The sequence below is a fragment of the Chinchilla lanigera genome, unplaced genomic scaffold, assembly GCF_000276665.1.
Source record: "Chinchilla lanigera isolate Chin_1 unplaced genomic scaffold, ChiLan1.0 scaffold00032, whole genome shotgun sequence".
NCBI classification, from domain to species: domain Eukaryota; kingdom Metazoa; phylum Chordata; class Mammalia; order Rodentia; family Chinchillidae; genus Chinchilla; species Chinchilla lanigera.
The window spans coordinates 2,997,708-3,022,165 of NW_004955433.1; the positions used below are offsets into that span (position 1 = coordinate 2,997,708).

Sequence of the window (24,458 nt, forward strand, 5' to 3'; positions counted from 1 at the left end):
GCATTCCTTTTGCGGCATCTTCACACTGTGTCTGGGCGGGTTGAAGACAGGTCTGTGAGCTGCCTCTGTCCCTGCACAGAGCTTCTTCAGTGGTGAGGAATGTTAGGGCCACAGCACCACGGGAACGGGGCCTCTGGGAATGTCGGAGCCCAGTGATGTCACAGGTGCTTCTAGCCCAATACCTTAGATTTACTGACCAAAGAAGATGTTAAGGTTGAAGATAAACCACTTTTCCTTTAGTAATACAGCTAAATTGGTATTTATTAGTTTATGAGGGGTTCCAGTATCTGGATTTGGCATCATTATCAGTAAGGTGGGCCGTTCTTTGAGGACCAGGTTATGGCCCCAATACTATACAGCTTCCTATCCCTAGTAAAGAGATGGTTAGAGATTGGAACAGAGACAAAGGCCAACAGTTAGCATTCCCCGAGAATGCCACTGAAAAGGAGAATCAATTAAAGAGTTAATTAATTAAAAACAAAGCTTTCCACTACAATAAACAGAAATCTCAACACAAATTAGCGAACAAAATAGAAAAATGAGAAGACAAGCTAAGAAAATGCATCCCAAAAGTCCAAAAACCCACAGAACTAATCTGTGGGGCATCAAAGGAGAGGTAATCAAAAGTCCCATGGTTGAATTATTCAGAATAGTACCAGAAGAGATAACCAAAGAAACGAATAAGGTATGTGCAAGCTCACAGAATGTACAGTATAAGTAGACATACTGGACCAAATAAATAAAATGTTGTGCAAGTCTACAGAGGACACAAATAAAAAGCTAGCAGAGCTAAACAAAGTGATGCAAATCATAAATAATCAGCATACAAAAGAATTATAATCCTTAAAATTCCATATAGAAATTCAAGAGATTAAGCATTCTATGGAAAGTCTGGACAAGAAAAGTGATGTGTATGAGGTCAGTGTGAGAACTAGAGGACAAGGTGACTAAAGAGAGATACCTTAAAAACAACAAGAAGACATGAAGAATGGACTCCACAGCTCCTAGATGATACAGAGACTATTTTAAGATTAATTGGAATTCTGAAAAAATCAGAAGACAGCACAAATAGCCTAGCAAATTTTACTGAAATAAAAGCAAAAAACTTTCCAAGTAACACAGAAGAATTCAGTATACAGATAAGTGAGACATATACAAGCCCAAATAGCCATGATCAGAAAAGAATCTCTCCACCACACATTGAAGTCAAAGTCCAGAAGACCAATAGAAGAACAGAGTGCTAAAGGTGTTAGGGAAAGGAGCGAATCACTTACAATGATAAAAGCATTAGAATTACAGCATATGTTGCAATGCAAACCTAAAAGGCCAGGAGAACATGGAGTGAGGTATTTCAAGCCCTGAAAGAAACCAATTCCCAGCCAGGATGGCAAATCCAGCAAAACTATATTTCAAACTTGTTGGAGAAATAAGATATTTCCATGATAAAGAGCACCTAAAGAAATCCATGACCAGTAAGCCAGTTGTGATAGCACATGCCTGTCATTCCTGCACTCCAGGAGGCTGAGGCAGGAGGATAGCCACAGGTTTGAGGCCAGGCTGGGCAAGACAGAAGTAAAGAGAAATTCATGACCACCAAAATCAGCACTGTTGGAAATTCCCTAGGTTATCATACAAAGAAATAGTGAAGCAAACAATGACAGAAGGGCTAGTAGAATAAACACACCAGGTAGGATGAGTAATTAAGTAAAAGGGAAAGACAGACAGAATCAGCAACAGGAAAATAAGGCCATAACAGAAATTATTCAGTACTTATCAGCAGTAACTCTCAATGTGAATGATCTGACTTCCTCAGTGAAAAGACACAAATTGTGTCATGGATCAAGAAACAAAATCTAATGGTATGCTGTATACAAGAACCCCATTTAACCCTCAGAGACACTCACAGACTAAAAATCAAAGGAAGTTAGCCCTCTTGTGTACATAGAGACAGAGGGAAAGGGAGAGGGAGAGAGAGAGAGATTTTCTTTCCCCTTCCTTTTTTTCTCCTTTCCCCCATCCTAGTTGTTCTTTCCTTTTCAGCATTTCTTTCCCTATCACAATATCTACTGTACCCTTTGGATCTTGTTTACTCTTTGAGTCTCTCATACTAGGAAGACAATGCAATGTTTACACATGTGAGTCTGATTTCTACTAATTCATTGTAAAGAATGTTTTGTGCTTATATTGTTTGATTGATTTTTTTCAAGCCTATATCTTATAATCTGAGCAAGTAGTTTGAAGATAACAATATGTACTGTGTTAACCATTGTTAATCTAGTATCGTGTTTTGAAATCCTGTATCTTTTATTATTATTTTTTTCTCTTTTTTTTTTTTTTTTTTTTTGTTTTTTCTCCGGTACCGGGAACCGAACTCACGACCTTGCGCTTGCCAGGCAGGCGCTTTTGCCGCTGAGCTAAATCCCCAGCCCTTATTTTTTTCTCTTTAAAATAAAATTTTTGAAAAGGTAAAAAAGAATCAAAGGATGAAAGATATTCCATGCAACAGGTCCCCCCCCCAAAAAAGCACAGCTACCCTATGTAGCAACAAAGTGGAATTCCAGCTAAAACTGATCAAAAGAGACAAAAAAGGTCACTACATATTGTTTAAGGGAACAGTACATAAAGAGGAAGGAGGTAACAGTTACTAGCATATGTGACCAGACAGCAGTGCCCTCATCTTGCGAAAACAAGTACTAGATATAAAAGACTAGATGAACATAAACATAATTGAAGAGGGAGAACTCATACACCTTTATTACAAATACATGGATCAGCCAGACAAAGAAATCAACAAAGACAATCATAGTTGAAAATCTTCAAACAAATGGATTTAATAGATATCTACAGAGTGTGCCACCCAACAGCAAAATGCACTTTCTTCTCAGCAGCATGTGGAACTTTCTGCAAAATAGAACACATAATGACCAATAAATCAAGCTTAAGTAAAAGGAAAAGAATTGAAATTATACCATGCATATTATGATCATAGCACAGGAAACTAAAAATCAACGACAAAAGATAACACAAAAATTGTTCAAATGCATAGAAACTAAACAATACAGTTAAGTAAACAAGGGTTACAGAAGAAATTAAGAAAGAAATCAGACAGTTTCTAGAACTACACAATAAGGCTGGCACAGTGTACCACAACTTATGGGACACAATGAAAAAAATCTGAGAAGGAAAGTTTATAGCTGTATATGCCCGTGTCACCAAAAGCAGAGCAAGCCCAAAGAAATAACCTAACAGTACTTTACCTCAAAGCCCTAGGAAAGCAAGAACAATCCCAAAACAAAGCTAGTTCGAAGGAAGGAAATTACGAAGATCAGAGCAGATACCAATGAAACTGAGACCAAAAAAAGTTACAAAGAATCAGTGAATGACAGAGTTGGTCTTCAAAAGAACATACAAAATAGACAAGTCTTTAGCTAATCTAACAGAGAAAGAACCCAAATCAATGCAATTAAAAATGAAAAGTGTGATATCCCAACAGATATTGCCAAAATAAAAGATTATTAATAATTGCTTCTCAAACGTTTACACCAAAAAAATCAGAGAATTCAGAAGAAATGGATAAATTCCTACATACACTAGAATTATGAAAGATTAGAATTACCAAAGAATTACCAAGATTTTAAAACACTGAAAAAATCCCGTAACAGGCAATAAACTGAAGCAGTAGTTTAAAAAACTATCAAGTATAGCCCATGTCTGGAAGGATTCATTGCTGAATCCTGCAAAACCTTCAAGGAAAATCTAATACTCCTCAAGCTCTTCAATGAACTCAAAAGGGCGGAGTACTCCCAAAGTCATTCCTCAAAGCTACCATTACCCTGATTCTAAAACCAGAAAAGGATTCAACCAAAAAAGAGAACTAAAGACTGATCTCTTTAATGAATGTAGATACCCAAAAGCTCAACAAGATACTGGCAAATAAAATGGCAGTGGATCATCCAAAAGCTCAATACATCATGACCAAGTGGGCCTTATCCCAAAGAGGCAAGGATGGTTTAACTAACACAAATCAATAGATGTAATATAACACATAAACAGAAGCAAGGACAAAAATCACACAGTCATCCTAATAGACATAGAAAAAGCCTTTGACACAATCTAACATCCTTTAATGATAAAAACAATGAAGAAAATAGATATAGAAAGACTTTATCTCAATCTGCTAAAAAGCCATACTGCCAACATCATATTAAATAAGAAAAATCTGAACACTTTCTTTTCAAAACTGGGAACAGGACAAGGATATCCACTCCTGTTCTCCACCCTTGTTCAACACAGTATTAGAAACATTAGCCACAACAATTAGACAATAAAAAGGAATAAAAGGGGTATGTGTAGGAAAGGAAGAAGTGAAATTATCATTATGTGCAGAGGACATGATCCGCTGTATAAAAGACCAGAAATCCATGAACCCACTGAGAAAGAAATGAGGAAAAAATATCATTCACAATCAGCACCAATGAAAATTAATTACTTAGGAATTAACCCATCTAAGGAAGTGAGAGAGCTCTGCAGTGAAAGCAGCAGTACTCTGAAAATGGAAATCGAAGACAACCTCGGGAAACGCAAAGCTCTCTTAGGGGTAGCACTTTTCTTTCCTGTCATGTGTGTTTCAGGAAGCAGTGCCGCTGCCTTTTGTCCGCACAGACCTTTCGCTTGTCTTGTCCGGCCCCGCCCTCCTTACTCATCACATTCCAGTGCTCTTGCTCCAAAACCACCCTGGTGACATCACCAGTTTAACACAGTAAAGCTGGAAGGTGTGAGCATTCCTCACCTGAGGGCACAGAACAGCTGCCAACAGTTCCTTCCACTCTCCCAGCCGTGTGCCAAATGCACCCGGTGTCGGCCCTGCTTCCTCAGGCGCCGCGCTCGCCTGCTGTCCCTCTGTGCGGGCACATGTGTTTTTCCCTCCCCTGCCCTCTGCCTTTCAAGGAGCCTGAAGCAAAGGCAGGAACTTGTTCGCCATCCCTGTCCACTGTGCAGTGAGCACTGCCAGCCTGGAGAGAGGCCAGGGTCCTGCTGCCCCTCTCTGCTATTTCACTTGCCATGTGAACTTTCCTGGGCTGATGCAGTGAAGTCCCATGGGCTGGGTGGCTTCAGCAGTAGAAATGGATTGTCTCTCAGTCCTGGAAGCCGGAAGTCCAAAGCCAAGGTCCCTCTCCCTTCTGAAACTTGTCGGAGAGTCCTTCCTTGATTTTTGGTGGTTTGCTGCTCTATGGAAATGAATGTGACCCCTGTGTGTTCATAGTTGGAACTGACCCCTATTTCAAAGGCCAGATTAACAAGAGAAAAACTAATGGGTTTTTTTAATCTGCCTATTTCATATATTCATGGGAGACATGATGGTTCAAATTCCATAGATGATTCTGTAGTGTGTTCATCAAAGAACAGCTAATTTTTAGACAATTGAGAAAACAGAAGAACAAAAGGACTTGAATCTGTACAGGCAGCAGTTTGGACAAGGGCAGGCAGGTATCTGGCGGGGGAAGGTAAAGCTTGCTAATCCAGGTTCCTCTCGAGGGTGCTGTGCTTTTGAGCTGTGTTTTCAAGGGGCAGGTGCCTTTTGTCTTCGTAAAAGGCGCCCTGCTTTTAGGCCACAGAGGGGAGGACCGAGCGCTTTCCTGTGTCCATTGCTTAATCGTCTCCAACTCAGAATTCCTTGCGGGGGAAGTGTGCTCCAGTCTCCTGCACCGGCAGACTTTGGTGGTCCTGGCTTGAGTTGTACAACTCCAGGCTCTGCCTTTGCTGTCACATCACATTCTCCCTGCACACCTGTGTCTTTTCAGGGCTGTCTTCTCATAAGAGCACCAGTGACATGGGGTGAGCCCCACAACGAGTACAGCGTCTCCTCCCCTCAACCGGTCACGTCTGCATAGCCTTGTATCAAAAGAAGCTCACGGTCTCCTGCTGTGGGTTAGGACTTCAACCCCTCTCCTGTGGGAGGAAACAGTTCAACCTGTACTGTCTGCCTCACCTCACTATATTTCATTTTGGGACCACTTACTGTAAACTGCTTTTGGTTTTGAAGACTGCTTCTTACTTGAATTGAACATGGAATCTACTTTTTCATTTTGATTACTTTGTTTCTGTAGTCAGCTCCATTTTCCCTGGTATTATAAAGCTTCATGGCCTAGAAGAGGGTTTTAATGGTGAGCAGAGAGAGCTGTTAGGCCTGGAGGTTTATCTGAGGCTTTGATTTGAAGCCTTAAATCCTGGATCTGGCCTTTGCAGGGGTTTATGAAGGGATGAGGAGGGATTCGCCTTTGCCTCACTTTTCAGATTGTCCCAGTAGCTGCTGCTGTTCTTGCTCTGGAACAGTTGTCTTTCAGTGTGTCCTATGTCAACAGAACTGGCACCGCGTGCTTTTTCTCTTTTATGCAATCCTTTTGACTGTGAATGTTTAATTTCTTACAAGCCCAGTGTACTTGCTTGAAGAAATGGATACAGCTCTGTTTGGTGTGTCAAGGACAGATCAGTCTCTTGGGATAGCAGCAGACACTCTCAGGGCCATCTTGGCCAAATCAGTGGCTTTAAGGTGTCATGTACTGTGGCTGACCTCTAAGTGGTAGTATTAGAAGATCAGGGGAAATTATATTGGCATGAAGAAAATGGTTCAGATGAGATGCAGCCTTGGCTAGTAATTACCAAGATGGATGGGATAGACCATTCGTGGCTGTGTGGACCTGGGCAGGTTTCTTGTGTCCACCAGACACAGGACTGAACTAGCGAAGGCAGGAAATGTTCTTAGCACAGTTGTTGGCACCGTCTCAGCAGCTGTTCTCTTGAGAGGACCTGCTCTTCTCCTCTGTATTTAGACGTTCTTACTGTATCTTTCCAGCTGGTTTTCAGCATCATTGTCCTTTTGGGGGCAACTGAAGACGAAGTTTAAGAAAGCAGAGCAGCTAATGTGTCTAAGGGATGTCGAAGCAAATCTAATTAAACATGATTTGAAAAAATAGCTTTGGCAAGCGTCCCTGCAGTGTCCCGCACTGGCACTGGCACTGGCACTGTGTTAGGGTGTGAGGGTTGCTGGAAATAAACTCAGCACAGTGCTGATTAGTCATTTAAATGGCGCGGCATTTCCTGCGAGGAGGCAGTGCAGACCGCTTTGTTTGTACAAAAGCCCGCATTTCTGAAAGGATGAGCTCATCATCAAATGCCTTATCTTCCACACCCGTGAAAGAATCCACAACTTGTTTGCTCATTTGGCTTTGGTTTTCCAGGCGGCTCAGAGTGAAAGCAGTGGGCGGTGGTTCTTTTTTTTTTAAATTTTATTTATTTATTTATTTATTTTTGGTGGCACTGAGGATTGAACCTAGGGGTCCTCTACTGCTGAGCTACGTACTCAACCTTTTTAACTTTTTTTAAAAATAGGGTTTCATTACTTTTGTGCTTCTTGGCCTCAAATTTGCCATCCGCTTGCAGCACCTAGGGCTTGTGAACATAGATTGTGAGTCTCGACTCCAGAGTGGCTATTTCAGTAAGAATGAGGTGGGGCCTGAGTGTTCATTTCTACTAAATTCCAGGCGGTCCTGAGGGGGCTCATCCAGGAACCACGCTTGGAAACCATTCAGTAGCTGGCAAAAGTGATGTGCTGTGGAGCATAGGGGCCTTTAGTCAGGAGGAAGTGGGTTTAAATTCCGAGACTTGTTCTTAGCGGAGTTCTGTTAAGCAAGGAATATCTCTGAGACTGAGTTTCTCCTTCTTCCTTTTCTTTTCCTCCTCGTCATCTCCTTTTTTGTAGTACTGTAGATTGACCCCAGGGGCACTGTACCACTGAGCTGTATCCCTAGACCTTTATATAGTTGTGTTGTTTTGTGTGAGACAAGTCTTGCTAAATTGCCCGGGCAAGACTCTTGAGTTTGGATCCTTCAGCCTCCCTCAGAGTTGGGATTACAGGCATATGCCATCTTCCCTGGCTGTATTTCTTCTATTTTTAAGTGGAAATAATAAGATTCGTCTTATTGCTGGATGTAATAGCACACTCCTGTAATCACTGCTCTGGAGAGGCTGGGGCCGGAGAATTACTGAAAGCTCGAGGCCAGCCTAGACTACATAACAAAGTCTTGTCTCAGAAAAAAAAAAAAGAAACGAAATCGATCCATCGTATTAAAGGCATTGCAAAAGTTAGATAGACTGTTTTTAAGGTACTTTGTTCACTGCCTGGCTTGCACTAGAGAAAAAAGATTTCATTAATTTATTTTTTGGTAAGTTTTTTTGCAAGTCATATAAATATTTCCGAATATGTGGGCAACCAAGTTTATCAAATAAATAACATAATACTTCTGTGGAAGTAATGGAAGCATTTCTAAATATTTCACTAGGATTCAACCTCATAATCCCCGTGCCCTGGGCTGGGGATATAGCTCTGCATTAGAGCACTTGTCTATCATGCCTTAGACGCTGGGTTTGATCTCCAGCACTGCAAAATAAATAAAATAAAATATTTCCCCATGTCCTCTTTCAAGTTGGTGTGTTTATGTGTGTGTGTAGTTTTTTTCCTTTTGATTAAACAAGTTATTACTCCCCATTTAATCCTTACTGAATAGAAGTTGCATAATGGATTAGGAATTTCATTCTCCTAATTTTGCACACTGTAATTTTTGCATATTTTCATTTGGTACCAAAGAGCAGTGAAAAGGTCACAGCAGAATGCAAACCTTGAGTTTTCATAATTCATGAAATGTTACATAGGATTCAACCAGTTTTGTTTTTGTATTGAGAAACAATCACTTGACTGTCCCATACAAAGTTGCTCAGGGAGCTTCTAAGCAATTAGATCCCATCATTGGTCTCTCAGGATATGACCCAGCGTCTGCAGGGGGCTTGGTCCTGTGTGTTTGAAAGCCTACATAGCACAGAGGCGACATTTCAGGAAATAGCAGGATGGGTCAGAAGAGTCCAGACTGCATGCAGGTTCGGATTCTGCCACCTGACTCACTCTGTAGACTGAACCAGTTCTGCAGTCTGCTCAACTCTTGATGCCATGTATGTGACATGGGTCCTTCTTGCATGCCAGGGCTGCCGTGTTTGTCAGAGGTAACAAACTGTTATGGTTTGTGTCTGGATGTCCCCCCCAAAGCCTCGTGCGGTCATAGGTGCAAGCTTCTAGAGTTTTTGATTGATCCATGGTCCTATGCTGGGATTATGGGTGTGAGTGCTACACCCGCCCCGGGGCAGGTAGTTTGCATACAATAAATACAAGGGAGGGAAAGAGCCTACTCTCTGCTGCTCCTCTCTTTTCGCTCTTGCTGCTTTTTGCCGTCTTCTGCTGCCATGAACTGTTGCCTTCTGCTATATGCCGCTCTGCATTGGAGCCAGCCAAGTATGGACTGAAACTGCCACAAAATGTGAGCTAAATAAACCTTTCCTTCCTTAATTCTGGGCGTCAGGTTTTTTTGTCCCAGCAACTAGAGAAAAGTAACTAAGACACACACAAAGCGCACAAACCCTCTGACAGTGGTTCTTCTGCAATACCAAGCATGGAAAGGGGCTCAGGAAGAGAAACACATGCTCTTAGGGGACAGAGCTGAGATGCTCAATCTATAAAATATGAAGCCTTGAGAGGAGAGAACTCTCCAGAGATTGCTTTTGAGTGACTGATTCCCTACAGGTGTCTTTAGATTCAGCATGTTCACAACTAATTTTTAACTTGTAATTATTTACTTATAGGTTCAGCACTTTATTTCAGATGCTTTAAAATTAAACAGTGCTGGACTGTATTGAAACAAATTGTTCAGTCTGCTCTGTGGAATCAGCAGATTATAATGTTTTACTGTACCACAGCATTACTTTTCCATTCACTCTTAATGTAACAAGATAATGTCTTTTCATGAAAATATTAAATGCTTCAGAAGAGCCTAAATGAAGTCATATTTAATAGAAGGCAGCGGAGGCAATAAATAGTATCCAGTAACAGGATAGGAAAAGCCTGTTTAAAAAGAAAACATAAACTATACAGATTTGTATTCAAAGCTACACCATATAAGGACATGTTTAATTTTTCACAGTGTCTTCCTGGCTGTACTTCCATCTTCTTTTAAGCAGTGTTAGAATACATTAGTCTTCCAGTAATATGGCCCTTCCCAGACTGCTGACATGTTTCTGATTTATGTGCTTAAAATTAGTAATGGGGCATTTTCTATTTCCGTGCCATTGCTAAAAAGCTTTCATGTCAGTGGAGCTTTGAGAAGGGACTTTACCAGCTGCAATTGCACATCCATTAAACAAAGCGTCAGAATGAACAATCCAAACAGGGTTTTCATTTATGGATCCTTGAGTGCAGGCTTCCCCAAGGACAGTGGTTAACATTAGTTCAGACGTCTTGAAGCCTGTATACCATGGTTACTTCTGCGTGAGATGTACTGAAGGACTCTGAATTATTACTTAAAAACAGAGTTTGTGGTATATATATTCAGGGATTGGTGGCATAACTGCACTGCTGATGTCTGATGGTTTATTGAGGGGAACATTAAAAGTTTTTTTTTATATTTTTATATTTTGACCAATTTTGCATGCTTATATCTGGTAATCTGAGCAATTTATGTGACAATGACAATTTGCAATATAGCAACCATTGGTAAATTCCCACAATCTTGTCCAGTGAAACTATGTATTGTCTCTAATGTTCTTTTAAATTATTATTTTCTTATTCCCTTTAATGTTTGATCAATCTTCTATTCTTACATCTGGTAATCTGAGCAACTTTGTTGAAGATAACAATATGTAATATAACAACCACTGTTAATCCCTATCATTTGGTTTGAAACCCTGTATCATTTTTAATGCCCTTACTTTGTTTTGTTTGTATTTTGCTATTGTTCTTTTTCTTGTACTATTTTCTTTAAAAAAAAAAAAAAAAACGGAGAGGGTGAATGTGGTGGTGCACACCTGTAATCTCAGCACTCAGAAGGCTGAGGGAGGCTGAGGCAGGAGGATCATTGTGAGTTTGACAACAGCCTGGGCTACAAAGTGAGCTCAAGACCAGCCTTAACTGCACAGTGAGACCCTATCTCCAAAAGACAGGAAAAAAAAAAAAAAGTTACCAAAAACAGAGGACATGGAAAATTCAGCTTTCTCATTGTTTTTATGCAGATGCCTCTTTAAAGCAAGTACTGTACAGTGTCGCCAGGACTGACATAATTCATTGCTCTCAGGAAGCAGTGCTCCACATGTGTGGTTTGTTACACAAGAGAAAAAGAGGGGCCTCATGATACACGTGGTAGATGTAGTGTTGCCTGCAGGTTGGAGAAGGAGAGACACTTGAACAGTGCCTGAAACGTAGGGAGTGCGCAGATTAGGGGTCTGCGTTTCCTGAGTGTTCACGAGAGAGTGCATATGGGATGTAAATGGAGATGTCACTGTGAACTAGTGGGACTTTCAGATGTTTCCTTCTAGGTTGGACACCGAGGGACAATAAAAGATTATCCAGGGTTTAGCGCATCAGTGGATGCTGAAGCTCTCCGGAAGGCAATCAGAGGAATTGGTGAGTATGTTTCGCAATGAATTCCCTGCTTATTTTTAAGCAAATCCGGAAAGTTATGATTTAAAAGTACCCAGGTTCAGCTGGCTATTAGAGAATTCCACTAGAGAAATTGTTGGAAATTTTTTAAAGTGTGAAATGAGGAAAAGCGTAGGGAACCTGGTTTTATTCAGTCTTACATTTGCAATATTTATTTAATATGAAAAACTGCCATCCCCGTGCTGCCGCCAGCAACTGTCACCACCACCACCATCACTCATTCCAGATACCGTCCCTGTTGATCCTTCCTGGATTTCATTCCCGCTCCATTGTCTAAAGAGGATCACCGTCCTAAATTAGAGTTTATTCCCATGTAACTTTCAGTGCCAGGACTACATATGTATGTACAAATTGTTTTGCATGGCCTCGACCAGTACAAAATGGATTTGTACTGTATACGTTCTGCATTTTTTATCCCTTAACATAGTATATTTGAAACTTATCTATGTTGATATGTTTAGCTCTAGTTCATTAATTTTAACTGCATAGTAGTCTATTCATACTGTATTGTAAAGTGGGACTATTGATGAAACATTTAAATTGCCTACAGTTTTCTATTACAATATAAAAAGACTATAATGAATATTTCTGCTTATGTTTCATTGTGCACATTGGCTTGCATTTCTCTAGAATATGACAAGAATTAGAATTTCCAGGTAGAAGGGCATGCTTATTTTCAAATTAATTAGAAACTTTGCCAAACTGCCCCTTGAATAAGTACAGAAATTATCATTCCTTCTAGCAATGTGTGAGCCTTCTGATTGTTCCACATTCTGCGAACACCTGCTGCAGTAATGCTGCTCGGTTTTTCCCACTGGATGTGTAGTTGTATCTCATTCTGTGTGTTTGCTCCCTCCCTCTTCTCTTTTCCCAGGTCCCGGTGCAGGTAACCATCCCCGCTGGCTTGTTTGCTCCCATTTCAAATATTACTTCTTTATATACTTTATCCATTTTTCAGTTGGGTTGTCTTCTTCATGATTAGCAGAATTTTTAAATTATTTTTAATATAATCCTTGTTTTTTTTAAACTGCATGCCATAAAAGTACCTTTTCTAAGTCTATGGCTTTTAACATTGATAATAATAACTTTTATTGCATTAAGTTTTAAGTTTTACTGAAGTTGAGTTAACCAATGTTTTTCACTAGGATTTATGCTTATTATATCTTTACATCTTTTTTATAATGAGATTATGAAGGGTATTCTGCATTTTTTCCAAAGTTTAAACATTTTATTTTTCATGTTGTGATCTTTAATCTACATGGAGTTAATATTTATGTATAGTATTTAAGGATATCTAATTTTATTTAATCTCAGGTAAGAATTTAATTGTTCCAGCGTAATTTACTGAAGAGCTCATCATTTCCACACTAATTTAGAATACCCTTCTCTTTTCTGCCGCCTGTTTTTCTGTCCTCTGCTGCATTCCATTGTCTGTTTGCCTCCTCTTGTCTAAATATGCATTGTCACATTTACTATAATTTTATGATGGTACTTGGTATATGGCAAATTTTCTTGGTTCTGTGTCCTTCTCTGTAAATTTTAGGATTAGCTTGTCCAATTCTGTGAAGTACACCGTTAGGATTTATGTCAAGTAATATTATCTTATTTTTACCTGGTAGGTTTTCTCCATTGTTAAATGAAAGTTACTTGTTTATTTATATCTTTGCTACCTAGTGTTGAATAGACTGTTTTATGAGGTTAGTGTCAAGTTGAACAAATTAATCATCTTTAAATTCTATTGCCTAATCTTTTTTGACACTGTGTTTCTGAAATTCTGCAGTTTGGCTTGCAAACCACTTTGAGATCTTTTTTGTGATCACTATGGTAAAAACAGGTGTCTTGGTGGCATTTGGACTAGGACTGTCTTAGCTGCAGTCCCCAAACCACGGGTTGTTTAGGTTAGCCACTGGTCTTGAGCTTGTGCAAAAATAGATGAGAAACTGCCAACTGTGTAGAAAAATGTAAGGCTGGAGGGAGAGGATGGCATCTGCCCTTGGGAGGCCAGCACATAACCCAGCATGCAGATTCTCCCCCTCTTTGTGATGCAGGGCCCCTGCGGGGACATCTGTGGGCAGGGTGTACTCGAGTCACCGTAACACAGGGAAACGGAGCAAGTTCTGATCGATCTTTGCACCACTCCAGTTCTGCCTGCCTGAGGCTCCCAAGCCAGCTCTCTCAGCTTCTGACTCCTCCACAGTCCTCTCCAGCAAATGAGGTGGACCAGCTTTGCATTCTGTCATAATTACTGGGAAAATGGTGGCCTTGTGGTCACTGGGCTGACCTTACCCTGTGCTTACAGATGGTTAAGGATATGGAGGCAAACTGCTTAAGAGCGGTGCAGACCAGAGATAGAAATATGTGTTTCGGGGTCAGAGATTTGTGTCTGACTCCTTACTGCACCACCGAGCAGCTGTGTGACTTCAGCTTTTTTGAGGCTCAGTGGCTTCATCTTGAGGACAGCTTCGCCACAGCCGCTGCGCAGAGCCCAGGGACTGTCCGCTGTGACGAGGAAGGGAAGAAGGCCTGGCTTATGGTAGGCTCTCCGTAAGTGTCAGCTCCTGTTCCCTGCAGGAGAGAGGTGTGGTTGCCCAGTGTGGAGATGAGCGCTCCAAGGCGGTGACAGTTACTGACCCTCGTTTGGGTGCAGCAGAAGGTGTGTTGCACTCCTCTCTCTGCCTCATTTACAGACAGGACTGGACGGTTATTGGCAGTGGTTATTTTCTTCCCCCAACTATCCAAGTAAAGTGAAATTCTTTTTCCATAAGCCAGAGAAGAAAAAAAATATTCTGTCCCGATAAGAAGCTGGAGGTTAAAAAGTAAAATGTTCTCCTCTGCAGTTGTTTCAAGTCACTGATCATTTTTCTTAGGTTAAAGATTGATATCGAGTGTCTCGGGGTTGACGGTGAGTAAAATGATTTCTGTTTCATTCAGGAACCGATGAGCAAGCGCTCGTCAGCATTCTGACCGAGAGGTCGAGCGCGCAGCGGCAGCTGATTGCGAAGGAGTATCAGGCGGCCTTCGAGAAGGTACGGTGCGATGAACGCGTTAGGAAAGAGGCACCTGGGGCCCGAGTCCTGGTTTGCCGGTAACTGGCTAAACGGCCTTGGCGCCTCGGCGTCTTCACCTGCGGGATGACGAGGCTTGTCTGACACCAGCCGCACCTGCCAGGAGTGACGCTGCTCCTCACGGCACACGTGGCCCAGGTGGAGATGTTATTACTGCAGGTGGGATGGGGCGATTCTGGTCCCCATGGGTAGGGGCGAAGGCTGCTGCCACAGTCTCCGTGGCCCGTGCAGCAGAAGCATCCGACCAGCAACCCAACGGAGCCTGTCCTAGATGATCTCTAAATTCTCTTCTGATTTTAAAACAGTTGCATAGTTGTAGGCTTACTTCAGCCAGCACATGAAAACTGAGCACCAGAGACTTACGTAAGAGCAAGTGAGCCTCGGTTGTTGCTGCACAGTTATTTTTTCAGTTCCTGTTGGTTAAGTGCTGCCTATTTTGGGAGATCTCCCGGACACTGGGGTATACCTGCATGGAAAGCAGGCCCTCCATCCTCCGTGACTCGTATTCTGTAAGAAAAGTAAGAAGCGAGTAAGTAAGGTAAGTTCAGATGCCAGGAAGTCCTGTGAGAACTAAAGTGGCTGCTGCAGTGGAGGGTGACTGGTAAATGGCTCCCTCAGATGGGGTGAGGAAGTGCCAGTGAGCAGTTCCTGCTGGGCTCTTCACGGAGACTGAGCAGGGCGGAGACTGCTCTGCTTGGCCTGCGGTGGGAAGAGCTTTGCAGGAAGGGAGAACAGCAGGCGCCAGAACCTGCGGCAGACCTGAGGTGGGAACGCTGGAGAGAGACTGCAGGAGAGTTGGAAGGCAGAGCCGAGGGGGCAGGGCAGAGAGATGAGGCTGCAGAGAGGTTGAGTCTGCTGGGTCTTGGGTCTTTTGAGGTTTCTCCTTTTTGTTCGCTTTCTTATTTCTTTGAGATGGGATCTCACTATGCTCCTCAGTCCAGCCATCTTACTTTTCTCCCTGCTGAGGCAAAATACTCGACACCCAAAGTTAACGGAGGAAAGGCTTATTTCTCTCACAGTTTGTGGAGGTTTCAGTTCATAGTCGGCTGGCTCCATGGCAGAGGGACATCACAGAGGAGAAACAGTTTATGGCAGGCAGAAGGCAGCAAGCGACAAGCGACCCTCTTTCTATCGCTTATATCCTATCCAGACTGCCTACCCTTAGGTCAGTAACACTCACACCCAGGGTGGAGGCAGCCTTAATCCTAGTATTGCATGTGAATCTCACATCCTTCATTCCAGCATCACACGCTCTAGATTCGCCTCCAAAGAGCCCCACTTATGCCCACATGAGGCTTTGGGGGACATCTGGACACAACCATAACACTGGCTCTGGTGATCCTCCAGCTTCACCCTCTCAAGCTCTCAAGCAGCCGGGCTGCAAGCATGTGTCACCATGCCCAGGGACAAACATTTTCTTTGTTTTGAGACAAGGTCTCACTATGTTCCCCAGGGTTGTCTTGAACTTCTGAGCTCAAGTGATCCTCCTGCCTCAGCTTCCTGACTGCTGGGACTATAGGCATGTGCCATGGCACCCAATTGGAGCCTTGATTCTTTGTACGGACTTTGGGTTTTATTCTAAGGACAGTAGGGAACTACTGCAAATTTGTTAGCAGAGGAATAATATAATCCAGTTTATATTTTTAAATGATCACGTTGGCCACTGTGGATAACGGACTGTGGAGAGGAAAGGGTGGGAACTGAGACCAGTCAGGCCCTTGTGTGAATTGGGCCCATCCAGAGCCAGCAGAGGTGTCACCTCCTGCCAGTGTTTTCCAGCTGCAGACATCAACTGTGCCTTCTTGGAAGTACCTGTAGCAGATACTAAGCATATTGCACTGAAATTTTATTTGAATACTTCTGTTGTTCCCGTGAGTGCATAGTATCTTAGGGGTCGGGTCGTATCTGATTTACCTTTAAATGCTGACCTCAGAGCAAGTCGCTGGGAGCATGTGTTGCACTGGATGGATTGTCAAGCATCCGGGCCAGTGCCACATCCACACACAGGGAGCAGGAGTGGACCTCTGGCCTTTCAGCATTCCAGAACGTGTAAGCCAGAGCGAAGCGTAGCCCCTTCTCACGGTGCGATTTAGTGAGTCAGTTGTGAAGGCTTATATGGAGGACGGATGGAAGTGAAATGTAGCATTGACAGTGGAAAGAGCCCAGCGGTGATTAAAGCAGAGTAGTGATGCGGAGCTTGTCCTGTGGCCCTGGTGGCGTGGTAGTGTCCATCTGTATCATCTAGTAGTCCAGTAGTCTGCCAGCCTCATGTCAGACCTGCAGGGAGAAGTTATTCAGCGTCACTCCTCGGAGTGTTGGAAACAGAAACCATGTTACTTGCTAAAAGCAGGGGAGAGGGACTGTACTTATGTAATGTAAGAAATTGGCGCCAAGGGGCACTGTCACGAAGTAATGTACCCCTGCTGCCATACTTCAGGCTTCCCTTTTGTTACCAGGCAGTGGCTTCTGATGCTTCCCAGTTCCAGACTCTTACCAGGCAAATGACCCCCCACCAACACACTGTCTTCCCTTCCCTTTCTCTTTGGAGCTGATTGGAATCAGCAAGAAGCAAGGTACAGGCAGGAGGACAGCACCTGCCACTGACCCTGAGTGTGAACTTTAAGGGCTCTTTTTCCTCTTTCCTTGCTTTAACTCAAGCATTGAGAACGTCAAGGACTCAAGAAATGCATTGATTTTATTGTTATGAATTATTATTTTAATTGTGCATATTTGTGTGTAATTCAGTGCATGTATAGAACATGTAATGGTCAAATCAGGGGAGTTAGAGGAAGTGCATTGTAGCATGCACTTCCTCACGATGGTACCCATGCAAAGCGTCCTTTGGCTTTCTCCTAAAAATCCTTCGTGAGGCTGAGGTGCAGCACAGCGGTAGAGTGCTTGCCATCCTTAGCACCACACACACATATAAATCCTCCCTAAAACAGAATATTTTGGAAGCCATCATAAAATGCAGATTAATAGCCATAGAAATATTTTCGACCTTTGTCGTTCTTCCCTGTAGGCGGGCAAGCTTTTGTCAAATTTCAGTATTCTGTTCATCTTTCACTGGGTGACTTTAAAAGAAGAGAAAGGAGAATTTCACAATGTCCTCCTTGGGTTTTGTTGTAGGAGCTGAAAGACGACTTGAAAGGTGATCTCTCGGGCCACTTTGAACATCTCATGGTGGCTCTTGTGACTTCCCCAGCGGTGTTCGATGCGAAGCAGCTGAAGAAGTCCATGAAGGTACGAGCGCTGCACCAGCCGTGCTGCCCGGAGGTGGGCGCTGTCATCAAAGCCGCAGCCTCTCCCCCAGCGCACACTCGAGACACGGGGTGCCTGGCCACTGTCCTGCATAGCTCTTCGCGTGGTGGGGCAGTTGTGAAACCTAGAACCCAGATGCTCCTGGGCTAGAAGAATTTGGTCACCTCCTTATTTTGTTTATTTTTTGGCATGACCAAATTGCCAGTTGTGTTGTTGAAAATACACGGCACAGTCATCAGCCCCATTGCTGAAGGCCAAAGACCTTCTATTATCTCTGGCCACTTGTGTCACCTTCTCCGTCAGGGCTCATAGACTGTGAACAAGCCCCCTAACTCTACTGCAGAGTCCACTGCACACATACGCACTTCTCCCAGGACCCACTGCAGCTCTTCTGCTGTGATCACGAGCATGTCTTAACAGGACCACAGCTGAGCCTTTTGCCTCCAGCTGTGTGCATTTTTAATCCATTCTCCAGCAGTAGGTGAAATGGTTATTTTTTAAAAGTTATTTTTAAAGTGAGATTATGCCTTTCACATGCACAAATTTCCAGTGGCTTGGACCACTAAAACCCAGACTCCCCGTGCCCTTCGTCAACATAGCTGAACTCATATCTCAGAGTTTTAAAATTCTGTGTTTGCCAGAGTCCTCCAGAGAAGCAGAACCCATAGGGGGGAGGTGTATGTTGCGATGTATCATGAAGAATGAGTTAAACAATCATGGGACGAGGTGAACAAGCCCAAAACCTGCAGGGCAGGCGGTCAGGAGAGGAAGGCCGGAGCTCAGTGCGTGCTGTGGCCACTCCCCACTGGCAGAGTCTCCTCTCCGGGGAAGCCTCGGCTCCGCTCTTCATGCCTCTCCACAGGCTGAGCCTAGCCCGCCTAGAGTGTAGCACATCTCAGCCGGTCTCCCCACTCAGTGTCAGGTGATACTGGACAAAGCGCCTTCACAGCAGCACTTAGCTTAGAGCTGGGTTGAGTAACGGGGCATCTCATCTGGCCAAGCCCACTTACTCCATGACCATAGTACTCATGCTTCCGTCTTCACTCAGTGTGATAGCTGCAGTGGCCTCTGTCTGCTTCTGGAACATTCTAAGCTTATTCCCGTCATGGGCTTCTCATATGTGATCCTTGGGAATGCTTCTCTTCCAGATACTTACTCTTAATTTACTCAGCTTTATTTTTAGTTTTTTAAATTTTTATTTGCATTTATTTTTTGCTGAAGTTGTTCCAAGCCATAAATTTCTGTTTTTGCATTTGCTTCTGGGATACTGTTTTCATCTGTGCAACATGCTTTTCTGATTCAGAACAGTTTGTTGCCATTCAGTAACGATCACCTCTGTGTGGTGGGGGCCTCACACATGGGTCAAGCTGACCCTGGGCTCCCTGAGCTCCCCATGCACCACAGGTGATTTGTTCCTCTGGATCTGTTCCATGTGCAGAGAATCTACATCATAGCCCTAATACTCTGTGCATTTTTAAACATGCACAGCAGACACTCCGCATTCTTTTGGAGCCACTAGCTTTGTGCCTGCCCCACTGCTTGGCCTGGGCCAAGTCCACATTGTAATGCCAGAGTGGCTTATTTAAAAGGACATCTTCCAGATTCTTGGTGGCTTATTGAGTGTACAGACCCTTGATGGCGTGGGCATTCACAGGTGCCCTTAAAGTGAACATGAAGATTTGATTCCCTTGATTTGCGTGATGTTGCTGGGTCTTCTGGGTCAAGGTGGTGGAGAAGCATTTTCGCAATCACCTTGGACCACCAACACAAAGAGCCACGTTTATCTTTGTATTACACCTATCACCATATAATGTTGTCATTTTCTTTCTCCTTTTTTCTCTAAAAATTTTTTGTCTAGTTATTTATCATTTCTCATCTGACTTAAAAGGCAAATCTGTGTCATGACAGGAACCTCATCAGTCTTAATCTGTATTTTCTGATCCTGGAGCAAAGTCTGAGATGCAGTAGGTGCTGAACATATTTATTGCCAGGAAAGAGGGAAAAGACAAAGGTCCAGATCGGAGGTGTAAGCAGTGTATCCTCCCCACAGGGAAAAGCATTGTTTTCTTTTCTATGGAAGAGTTATGGGCATCTGAGAACCAGGCAGCAGCATGGGACTGGGTGCACAACAGATACCTGTGAAGGGTAAAGGGGAGACAGAGCCTGCAAGGTGCGTGCACCCATAGACTGCAGTGCGGGTCGGATGCCTTGAAGGAGAGCCGGAAGGAAACGGCTCAGGTAGGAAGAGCCTCGCTGGGGCAGCTCTGAGAAACCCTCCCCTGCTGATGGCAGCTCCTGAGCAGACATGTCCTTGGAGAATCCTACACATTGTGCCCAGCCCTAGCACCATGCTGGGCCCAGACACTGGCTAATTGCATCCTGGAGAGAGCACGACCTCTGTGTGAACTTGGCAGATCCGAAGGTAAGGCAGCAGGAGGCCAGTGGCCAAGGACCTCCTCTGCAGCAGATGCACTTGGAGTGAGATTGAGCAGCATACCTCCATAGCTACCACTTGGGAGGGCTTAGCAGGTGAAATAATACGGATCAGAATCACCAACAAGCAAGATAAATTTTTCTTGTACGCAAAAGAATGTTAGAAGTTCAGAACTGGGTGTGACAGCACCATCATTATCCAGGACCCTTCGATCTCGATGCTCCTCTGTATTCAGCCCGTGGTTTCCACTTGGTTAAAGATGGCAGCTCAAGATCCAGCCATTGTATCTTTGTTCCAGCCAACTAAAAGGAATAAAGAACCAAGAAAGTTTCACTTTTTCCTCTTTGAACGACACTGTGAGTCCTTGCACATGATATGTGCGTATCCCATTGGCCAGAAGTTGGAGAGATAAACTATGTTGTAAAAGGACCCAAGATATATAGCCTTTATTTGATTAGATGGGTGCCAAGTTCAAAATCAGAAGATCTATGACTGGATAGGAAAGACAAAAGAGATACTGAGGGTAACTGAGAATCCCGGCCACAGAGAGACAGAATTAAGTCTCTTCTCATAGCTTTATTGGCCTTATTTGATCAGGTCCCATTGTAAATGGCTTTCTCTGGAATCAGTGTGATTCAGTGACCTCAAAATAAACAAGGTTGAGGGGTAACTAGTGCCCAAGCCAGACAGGCCCAAGACACACACTTGCTGACCAGTGCAGTACCATGGTGCAGAGATGGACACACTCGGAGGATACAGGGCCTTTTCTAAACAAAGTTGAGTTCGGCCGCTCTGTTGAGTTAATTCTTCTGCAATACCACTTCTAGTCTTTGACATCATAGGCTTTTTCCTTTCTGCTCTTTCTCCCTAACGTGTGTTCAGTTGGTTTTTACAGTGGAGTAGGACATTTTCTTGAACATTTGATGTCAGTTTACTCCCAATGACTCATGTTGTTTTAGTACTGAAATATATGGGAAATTAGAAAAGGACTTCAGAGGCATATGAGATCGTATACTCATTTACTCAAATGGGTCTTTCATCTGTGTGAAATATATTAAGAATGAAAAGCATGAAATTAAGTTTTTTAGCTGTTCTAATAATTAGATTTCCTTTTCCTTTTTAGGGCACTGGAACAGATGAAGATGCCTTGATTGAAATCTTAACTACCAGGACAAGCAGGCAAATGAAGGAGGTCTCGCAAGCCTATTACACAAGTAAGCTGATTCTCTGCTCACCTTTAGCCCCGTTCACACAGGTGTGGCTAGACTGCTTTTCTGGAGTCCTACCAAACTCTGCTCAAGCCATTTGGAGAAGGCAAGGGTTGTAGACCGGATGTATTCTCAAACAAGCTGTGGATTTTCAGAGAGAATTGGAATGTGATTCAAGCTAGAAACTGCTGCATAACAATGGCTTAATATTTTGCATTTGTGATATTACAGTTGCAGTGAATTTTGCTCTCAGCAATCACTTAATTTTTTTAAATTAATTAAGTTTATTGGTACATCAGATAAACATAATGATCACATCCATCATAGGGAATTTGTATCTGTACATGATACATCTTGCTTCTTCTCTTTTTTCCCCATTCCCCGCCCTTCCCTTCATCCTTCTACCCCTCATTTACAAAAGCTCTGTTTCAGTTTCTCCTTTTCTTTTTTTTCTTCTTCCTTCCTCACTTTGACCTTCCCCTCTCCCTAGTTCCCCTTCCCATTTGAATATTTCTTCCTATTTCACCTTATCTGTTATACACTTTGGTCTTCATATACACTTTCAGTTTCTTACACCAAAGAAGCAATGCAATGTTTACACATGTGTGTCTGATTTATTTCCCGTAAGAGTATGGTCTCAAGGTGCATCCATTTACTTAGAAATGTCCCAAGTTTATCCTTCTTTAAGGCAGAGTAGTACTCTCGTATAAAAAAAATGACATACCTTTATCCATTCATCGATTGATGGGCATTTGGGTTGTTTCCAAGACTTTACAATTACAAACTGTGCTGCTCTTAACATGGGTGTGCATATATCACTGTGGTATGATTTTTTAATTCTTTTGGGAAGATACTAAGAAGAGAAATAGCTGAGTCAAAGGTAACCTCTAGTTCTAGTTTTCTGAGGAATCTCCACACTGATTTCCACAGTGGTTGCACCAGTCTACACTTCCACCAGCAGTGGAGAAGGGTTCCTTTTCCCCCACAGCCCTGCTGCCATCTGTTATTGGTTGATTCCTTGACTCTGGATGAGCTGGAATCTCAGCATTGTTTTGATTTGCATCTCTTCAATGATCAGTGATGTCGAACACTTTTTTATGTATTTATTTGCCATTTGTGTTTCTTCGTCTGAGATGTGTCTGTTCATTTCAGATGCCCATTTTTGGGTTGAGGCTTTAAATTTGGGGGGGGGTCTGATTTTTTTGTTTACATATTCTGTGTATTAGTCCTTTGACTGAGGAACAGCTGACAACATTTTTTCCCACTCTGTGGGTTGTCTCTTCACTCTGTTGATGATTTGGTTTGCTTTGTAAGAGTGTTTTAATAAAATGAGAGCCCAGTTGTTGATTTTTGTAATATTTTCCATGCGATCAGGGTTTTCTTCATAAAGTCTTTGCCTATACCTGTGTCTTCAAGAGCTCTACCTATTCTCTCTTCTAGCAGATTTAGTGTTTCTGTCTTACTATTTAGATCTTTGATCCATTTTGATTTTAGTTTATTGCATGGTAATAAACATGGGTCTAATTTTAGTCTTTGGCATGTGGAAAGCCAGTCCACATTTTTCAAGCACCATTTACTAAAGAGACTGTCTTTCTTCTAGTGAAGGTATTTGGCCCCTTTGTTGAAGATCAGGTGACTGAGTGTGTTTTGAGTTGTTTTTGCATCTTCTAATGTGCTTCATTGATCCTCAGGTCTGTTTCATTGCCAGTGCCATACTGTTTTTATCACAGTAGCTTTGTAGTATAATTTCAAGCCAGGAATTATGATGCCTCTGGCTTTGCCTTATTGCCTAGAATTATTTTTGCTATTCTGGGTCTCTCCTGGTTCCAAATAAATTTTAGGATTGTTTTCCCTAATTCTGTGAGGTATGCTAGCAATCACTGAATTAAATCAACTGAATTAAATCAGCCATTTTCTTTTTTTTTTGGTACTGGGAATTGAACTCAGGACCTTGCGCTTGCCAGACAAGTGCCTGTGCCACTGAGCTATATCCTGAGCCCAAATCAGCCATTTTTATCAATGTAAGAGGCTCTAGTCATTGTACATTATTATTATCTGTTAAAAACTATTCAGATTAGACTTACGATTTTTGGTGTGGGAAATTAGATGAACAATTTAGAGGATGTGTTGAGCATATGGATTCAGAGCAATTGGCTAAAGTCCTAAAAGTCTGTTAGCTGTGTAAAAATTAGCAAGTCCATAAGATGCAAGTTTGACTCCACAAACTTAGTGTGACTGCACTGATTAAGTTAGAGTCCTCGCAAGACTTCCCTTCGTTTAGACACCAGCCCCCGAGCTCAGGTGTTCCTGGCTACACACATGTCTGTGTAACCAACTGACTACAAATCCGGGTGCTCACTGCTCGCTCAGGCCAGGAACTCACTAGAATGATGCTCAGAACTCAAGAAAGTACTGCGCCTACAATGATAGTCTTATTATGAATGATACAAGTCAAGGTCAGCCAGACAAAGAGACCCCTTGGGAGAGATCTGGGAGGATCCAGTGTGAGGTTTCCTCCCTCCCAGAACGCTGATGTGTAGTTATAGACTTCAAAGCTCACTCAGTCATTGATATCCATAGTTATTACTGAGGCACAGTGGATCGAACCATCATCCATGTGACTGAACTTAATCTACAGCCCCTTTTCCCAGAAGTTCAGCTTGTATCTTGTGGCTCAAGGCCTCAATCCTTCAATCACATGGCTGGTCTTTCTGATGTGATTTCCTTCTGTTCTGAGTCATCTTGTAAGTGTAAACTTGGGGGGTCACCATGAGTAACAAAGACTCTGCAATTACTTGGGAAATTCCAGAGATTGAGAGGTCATCTCCCAAGAATCAGAGACAAAGACTAGCTCAGTTTTGTGTCATACAGTATCCCCCTGCACCCCCTTGTTTTCTGAATTTTTGTCTGTGTGAGGTCAACTATGGATTCAGAAGCTTTGCAGTGGGAGAGGC

At 42.8% G+C, this 24,458-nt stretch overlaps 1 protein-coding gene across 1 annotated transcript in view; it reads left to right on the forward strand.

The window, feature by feature from the left end:
• Window positions 1-24,458, forward strand: part of Anxa3 (annexin A3) — a gene marked incomplete at its 5' end in the record, with an annotated part of 62,782 nt that overhangs the window by 16,595 nt on the left and 21,729 nt on the right. Inside the window, 4 exon segments of the mRNA XM_013516133.1 lie at window positions 11,413-11,500; window positions 14,468-14,562; window positions 17,731-17,844; window positions 21,420-21,510. Of these exon segments, the coding sequence (XP_013371587.1) occupies window positions 11,413-11,500; window positions 14,468-14,562; window positions 17,731-17,844; window positions 21,420-21,510 (388 nt within the window).